General features: G+C 49.7%; 2 protein-coding genes across 2 annotated transcripts, besides 6 other annotated features; both read right to left on the reverse strand.

Moving 5' to 3' along the window:
• Positions 1–378: 378 nt before the first annotated feature.
• Positions 379–3369, reverse strand: Tco025E_08382 (uncharacterized protein; the record flags this gene model as incomplete). Its single annotated transcript, XM_029375232.1, has 1 exon — positions 379–3369. The coding sequence occupies one exon, from the start codon at positions 3367–3369 to the stop codon at positions 379–381; it is 2991 nt and encodes a 996-aa protein (XP_029224657.1).
• Positions 3370–3572: 203 nt separating this feature from the next.
• Positions 3573–3613: a microsatellite.
• Positions 3614–4005: 392 nt separating this feature from the next.
• Positions 4006–4026: a microsatellite.
• Positions 4027–4242: 216 nt separating this feature from the next.
• Positions 4243–4283: a microsatellite.
• Positions 4284–4604: 321 nt separating this feature from the next.
• Positions 4605–4641: a microsatellite.
• Positions 4642–5265: 624 nt separating this feature from the next.
• Positions 5266–5323: a microsatellite.
• A 70-nt stretch (positions 5324–5393) lies between these two features.
• On the reverse strand, positions 5394–6899 carry Tco025E_08383 (dihydroflavonol-4-reductase; the record flags this gene model as incomplete). Its single annotated transcript, XM_029375233.1, has 1 exon — positions 5394–6899. One exon carries the CDS (start codon positions 6897–6899, stop codon positions 5394–5396), a length of 1506 nt encoding a protein of 501 aa, XP_029224658.1.
• A 128-nt stretch (positions 6900–7027) lies between these two features.
• Positions 7028–7107: a microsatellite.
• The last annotated feature ends 289 nt before the right edge of the window (positions 7108–7396 follow it).

Below are 7396 nucleotides of genomic sequence, written 5' to 3' on the forward strand. Positions count from 1 at the left end.
AGCCATTATCCGCCTCCATCCTTCACAGGGACGCGAAACAAGGGCAGTAGGAAGCGGAATGAGAATAGCACGTCCTTCGCTCAGTAAATGGAACAGGGTTGCGGTGAGCCAAGAGAGAAAGCGATATAACAGAAAGCAAAAGACAAATATGAAAGAGTTGAAAACAATAGGTGCATTACGTGTGGTGCAAGACATATATATATGTGGATAAGGTCAGCATGAGGACGGGATGACACAAAAGCGTGACGAAGCCAAACAAAAGAATCATGTATATCGAAACACCCTTGTCCGCAGAATTGCAGTGCAACTAGAAAGAGCAAAGCGAATAATACAAACAGAAGAAAAAAGATTTTCCGTTTGTTCTCTTACACCCACACACTACGGTGAGCCACCGCCAACAAGAAAGTGATTGTTGAAGTTTCTTTTGAAACTCTCTCGCTTCTTCGCCACGCCTTCCTTGTAGGCATCCCTGTAAGATTTGTTCTTCGGGTCACTTATGTTTACCTCGAGTACCCTGTAGCGGAAGTTAAACGGAACGCGTCCCCCCGACATGTTACTTAGACGCTTTGCAAGGCGAAAACGCTGTTTATTAGATGCGCCACGATTTCTTATTGCCTCCGTTTCCAATAGAGCTCGTCTGCGAGGCCTTTCGTTCGGCTTCCCGGAGGTTTGCCGCGGCGCCGGTGACGCCATGGCGCGGTCCATTTCAGCATCGGGCCCGAGAACGTCAAACTGCTCAAACATAGAACCCAAGGATGACGCCTGCGCCATTAACGCGCCCACCGGTACAACGGCATGCTCCGATTCGTACATGTTCATAAGCTTTTCATGTTCTCGAGCCCCCAAATCGTCGTCGTTATCCGGCCCATCCCTTCCACAGGCATTTCCCGTTTGCCTCGCAACTGCCCCCGTTGAAAGCGCATCCTGAGGGTGCGGAGTATCATTTACCGCATCCAAGGCCTTCCCGCTTTGCTCCTCCCCGTCCAGCATATCGAGCCACGCCGCACCGAAGGCGTCTGCGTCCACTTCGGAGACCTGCGTTTGTAAAGGCAACAAGCTATTTATCCCTGAAACACAGTGATTTTCCCCTACAGGCGCGGACGACTGTAGTTTAGGCTCAAAGTCCATCGATATACAGAGGTCAGGATTGTCGTCAATGAGGTCGTCCTCATTGTTTAACACTTCCTGCGGTGGCTGCGATGAAAGAATACAAATCTTTCCGGCGAAAAAAGAGGTAAGTTTGTCCCCATGGAAAAGCTTCACAAGCGAGGCATCATCCGTACAAAGCACCACCTCAGCCTCCACAGGCGCTATCGCCCGTATCATGGCAAGAATCAAAAACAAGTGATCGTTATCTGAGCCAGCAGGATCAAGACCTAGAGCCTTGATCTGTGACGCTGCCACTGAATGCGCCATAAGACATTCACTGAAGTGAAGGACTCTAGTGCGTCTGGTTTTGTGCGTGTCCCGTAGGAGGGCAAACAGACTTCGCAGTCGATTGGAGGCAATAAAGGGTTCAGTCGTGTTGGCCGCTTGCAGGGCCTCGTCAAACGTCACACTGTACTCCCCCTGTTCAATTGTTAAAGCCAGCTGCTGCAAACAACAATACGGGACGAGCACGAGAGAGGACCCGGCATCCTCCACGTCAGAGGTTTGCCCCACAGTGAGAAATTGTTCGCTTGTCTCCACAAAGGAGGAATCTAAAACGTAGATGCGTTTAAACCCCACTAACTTGCCTCGCAACGCAAAGACGTCGGTGGCGACAAAATCCTCCTTTGGCAGCGCGTAATCGCTAAAGTGAGGCATAGAACCCAGTAAACTGATATCGAGTTTAGGCATCTTCGCCGTGATCGCATCCAGCGCCCTATTCACATTCAACTGACCACAAAGACCCCTAAAATACGCCGCGGCAGCGGCACGAAAGGAAGTATCGAGTACAACCACATCGTCAGGTGTGCATGAGTCGTGAACCTGCGCTTCTGTCAACAGTTCCTGAACCCTAACGGGGCCCAACCCCTCCATGAGAATGCGATACAAGTCCGTCCTACCCAACGCGTTACGGTAATGAAGAAAGTCGGTATAAGAGAACTTCCAGAAGAGCTCAACCTCTCTCGTGACATCATAATCCTGACCAATTTTCTGCCTCAACGCTATTTCTTGTAGCTGTTCCTGTAGAAGCGCCTGTTGGTCAGCGGGGGAACCTTGACAGCGCACGATCATAACCGCCCGTGTCAAATCAAGCACACCAAGATTCTGCTCTTCCATGCGACGGAGCGTGCGCAATGCCAGCGTCGGCTGCCGTGTTGAAAGTGCCACAATCAAGTAATGGTACAGTTCTGCCGTGACACCGCCTGCCTCGACAAGCGGCTTTCGAAAATCAGCCGCGGAGGGGTCGGAGTAGCGATGCCAAATATCGCGTTCACCTGCCCGGTATTTTTCTCCACTCGTTCTGCTCTTCTCCGCCGAAATACGCTGCAAGTACTCATTCACAAGTGCCACAACACGTTGCACATTACTTGAAAAGGCGGCCTTCTCCAAATCATTTATGAAATTTTCATGCAAGAGTGAATCCCGAAGGTGTGGATGTGACAAAGTTGGGGGAGTCCAAGAAACGCCTGCCTCTAATTGACGAAACGTATGATGACGGCTGACCGTCGGCCAGGCATCACTTGTAGCAGCGTCCAAGCTGCCGTCAGGAAGACCATCAATGAAGTCAAGAAGCTCGGGCTTCGCTCCATGGGCTATTTTGGGGCGAAGTTGCTTAAAAGCCCTAAATAGTCCCTCCAATTCATGGGATTCTTCTTCTGTAGAGGGTTGAAAGTGCGAGGTGGCGGTGTCACCTGTCACCTCGTGCTTCACCAAGTGACAGTAACGGGCCAAGTAGGTCTCCCACACTGCCTCCGCCATATCTTCGGCGCTTTCATCGTTCGGGGAGAGGACTGCAATGCGCAAGAGCCAGGTATAGTGAGAGAGAGGGAATGGCTGCCCCGTTTCCACCAAATACTGCTGCCAACGAAAGGCCGTTGTCAAGTCGCGTCCCGTAGCACAAAGCCTAAAGAACTCTTGATACGTCTCCGATCCCACTTTGTGGCTGTGCACCATAAACTGAAACACTTGTTGCGCATACATGTATGCCTGACGCTTTGCCGCCTGTCGCTTCTCAAGTTCCATGACAGTTGTACACCATGCTAACAGCCTAGCGCAGTGGTAATCGCTCAGGAGATGCTTATGGTGGTGCAAAGACCATGCAAGGTACCACGGCCGAGGCTCTCGGTACAACTGGCGCCGCACGTTCTCCAGCCCTTGGCTAGCACTCCATCCACGGAAGACATCGCCGTGATGTGCTCGCACCTTTATCCCACCCCACATGCAAAAACCCGACAGACTAGCTTGTAAGAAGGCGGTAAAAAAAAAGGAATTAAAAACAATGGAGCACAAGAATCGGAACAAATCCACACAAATTCATTCCACTCACTTTGTTATTCTCTTGCTTTTAAATTATCCTTCAACACTTTGTCCTGTGGCGGTAACCGCAAGAGCAGCTGAACCAGTCTTTGTGGCCGTGACAAATAACACACCCGCACGCCCGCACACACACACACACACACATACATAGTGGAGGGCGTCAGTGGCCCCCTTGAGCAGAGGGCTGGGGGCGAGCGAACGAATGGGAGACAGAAATGGCGTATGTCGCCGCCTTTACTCCCCAAGCAAACATCTTAGAGTAGTTTGTTTACCTTTGAAATTGAGCAATTCGCTGAGCACTTCTCTCTGAAGAATAACCTATTTCACGTGTGTGTTTTTATGGGTCCCTTTCGTTATCCGCTTCAGCCTTACGGTTTTATTCCGTACAAAAAAAATATTCATTCTTCATCCCTTTCCCGCCGCTACCACAGCACACACCACACACCCTTTTTCACTCCAATTCGATGCCTTCCGTTCTCTCCTCCTCTCCCGCACACCTCTCTTCCTCGGAAAGGAACGGTGCTTCCTCACGCCGCACAGATTATTATTATTATTATTATTTGACGCGCGAAGCGCAGAGTTGCCTCAAGAAGCAAGTGATAATACCACGGGGCAATAGTGTGGAAAAAAAACTAAAAGGTGGAAGTGACAGAGGCTGCCAGACGCGTGATAAACACATGCATTGCACCCACAAGCACATGCACGTAACTTTATGTTATCATACATGAATGGGTGCATTACGTAAATGTGTGCGGAAGCATAATTGGACGCAAGTGCAAAAAAAAACAACAACAACAACAAAAAAACCACGAGAAAAAGTCATACAAGAGAAGATAAGTTTGGTTGTAAGGAGAAAAAGCACGCATCTCAACAATAAAAAAGGAAAGAAAATAAACAGCTGTGGCGCGGTCTTTTTTTTTTCTCCTTCCTTTTTGTTTTCCGCCTTTCAAGGTTTCCTTCTCTCTCATACAAGTACTACACTAGTGCTAGATTGTAATGCCCCGCGCAATGCCCGTTAATGCAGGCCCCCATCCTTATACATATATTCCGTCTTCAATACCGTTATCCTTACCAAGCATATATATGTATATGCATTTATAAAACATATTCCTTGTCGCGGTTGTTTTATTTGAATCCTGCTCTCTCACTCTTTCTCTCTCTCTCTCTCTCTCTCTCCAGCTTTCCCTTCGGGCTTTTACCTCCGAGTCTCTCAGATTAACGTTTATTTTATTATTTCCTTTTCTGGTGCGTGGCTCTCTTTCCATTGCAGTGGTGCTGGGGTTTGTGTTGACCCACCTTCGTGTGCCTACGCACCGCTGCCTCCGTGTTCTTCCTCTTTTCCTCTCGCACCCCGTTAACGATTCACTCCCTCATAGTCAAGGACCTTCTTTTTAACGTCTGTGGGAAAAATTTCCTTCTTCCACCCCCGGTCTCCTTCCTCTTTCGGTGCGCGTCCTTATTTCTTTTCTTCTCCGCGTGTTGGTCTCCTTTCCGCCCCCGCCCTTTTGCGTTGCTGCCGCCGCTGCTCTAACTTCCCTCAGCGCAGCGCCGCCACGCAGCAAAGCAGTTGCCTCACCGCCGCCACACGCACGAAGACTGCGGAAGAACGCGAAGGAGTCACACAGGGCTTACTACGCTGGCATCACGCACTGCATGGCGGGAGGGGGAGGGGGCAACACCACGCCGTCAAAGCCCAGCAAAGGAGCAAATAAATAAAGTTTTAGCTCGCTGTAAAACTCTAGACCCGTAAAAGCACGCATCAACTATAACAACAAGAAAAAACACAACGACGACGGATTTACAAAACAAAACAAAAACAAACAAAAACAAAGTAACGGAAAGGGAGAAACAACAACAACTGTGTCCACAAAAAAAAAGGAGAATGTGTGGAAACTGTGTCAGCATAAAATAAATGTCAACGCGCGGCGTCAATTTTGCCTCCTCCTCGTCCGCGCTACACCCCATACCACCGCTACAGCAGCGGTGAGAAGCAGGCTTGTCACTGTGGTCACGGCAACGAGTTTGCCAGTGCTCATCGAACGCGGAGCATTTGGTGCAGGAACCTCACCTGCGCGAATCAGTTGTTCAATGCACACCTGGATCGTCTCCTTCATAGGGGTAAAGGTCATGTCCAAATCCACCATCGCTCTGCGCGTTTGCAGACACTTTCGAACACCTACAAAGCGCCAAAGAAATCCCATCTTTACTTGCGATTGCGTGGCACCAATGAGGAGCGTCATCAACGTATTTGCGGTACGTGTAGGAGGCGTCAGGTGTGGGTACGCTTCCTTAATCATCTGTGCAATTTCAGCGTAACTAAAACAGCCGTTGGACACTATAACACGTTGGTCTTTAACTTCTTGGCATTCCAGTGCTCGTACATGCGCCTCAGCAACGTCACGCACGTCCACGTAATTCCAGTACAAGTTGGCGGCATACGGGAAGTAGGGAGACGCATTGGCTAACTCTTGAATTTGCATCATGGCGTTACTAATTTCCTCCGTACGACTTGGTCCAATGGTGATGGAGGGTAGTATTACTACTAATTCCACACCAATCATTTGCTTCATCCTCCAAGCCTCCTTTTCAAAGCAAATTCGTGCATATGGAATGGGATCCGTCGCAGCATTAGCTACTGTATTCCAACAGGATTCGTCAAAGGCACCAGAGGGAGGATATGGATCCGTGATGTGAAACACCGAGGATGATGCTCCCGTAATTAAAACTCGCTTCACTGTAGACTTCCCTGTGGATCGGATAGCGTCAAAAAGGGCGCGAATGGCACTTGTGTGAAAGGCCACCGGATCCTTGTCACCGGGGGTTGTGGGGCAGCCACAATGGATAACATACTTGCACCCACGCATGGCATCACGGAAGGTGGCTGCGTTGGTCATGTCCGCTTCCAAGATGGTCAACCGACGTTCCGGACCACGGTCCATGGAGTAAAAATCCATTTGTTGTTGTTCGCTTAGTGCATCGGCCACTGTTACACGAACCGTGTAACCTGCGTCAAGGAGCTTTGCCACAACATGACTGGATATATACCCAATCCCCCCAATAACCAAGACATTTGTCTTATTTTTTGAACTCTTGGCCCGCTCCTTCTCTGTTTCCGTGGACAATTGATGAAGAATCGTCGATACTGTCGCCCCAGGCGACACGTACTGCTGCCGCAGATGCTGTTGCATATTATTCGTCTGGGGCGCCTCCTCCTCGGAGAGAACGTCACCATTCACTGCGTTCAGATCCAAAGCGCTGCCAGAAAAGACCTTCTGAAGAGTGTGTGCACCGGGCTGAGGGCGTACAGGCTGGCCATCTTCGGTGAAAAAATCAACACCAGGGCCCAATAGGTGCGGCCGTTTTACTAAGTTCGGACGACGCACAGTCTTCATGTCCTCTAGGGAGAGGCAGCTGCCAGAAAAGGCGCGCAACATTTAACCGACTTTTGTCCTACACAGTGGGCGTATAGAGTAATCTAATTTTTCTTCCTAATAAAGGACAACGCGTACCGATTGCTCCTGCCTTCTCCTTTCGTTGAATTTATTTACTCCTCGTCGTCGCGTTTCCTTTTTTTTGTTTTTGCTTGTTGTTTTTCCGTTCTCTTTCTTTTTCGTTCCTTCTCCCCCCTTTCCTCGTCCTGTTAACGTCGTTTAGTTTCACGGCGCGCCGTTGTGCACTCCCTCTTCGCCCGTTATGAATGGCGGCAGAGGTATAGGGCAAGAAATGGGGGCGCGAAACACGCTCTGCTTCTCTTTCGCTTACAGTCCCCTCCCCTCGCTGCTGCAGACGTATGTACAACTAGTCTCGCTGCCGGTACTCCTTCTGAGCGCTGCAAAGCGGAGACGCACGGGCGCGCTTGTGGCAAAGGCAACTAAAACAATAATAATAACAGCTCAAAGAAGAACAGGAGAAAACTAAGACCCACAATAAC

The sequence above is a fragment of the Trypanosoma conorhini genome (assembly GCF_003719485.1).
Source record: "Trypanosoma conorhini strain 025E chromosome Unknown Tco_14.4_contig_00767, whole genome shotgun sequence".
Taxonomy (NCBI): Eukaryota; Euglenozoa; class Kinetoplastea; order Trypanosomatida; family Trypanosomatidae; genus Trypanosoma; species Trypanosoma conorhini.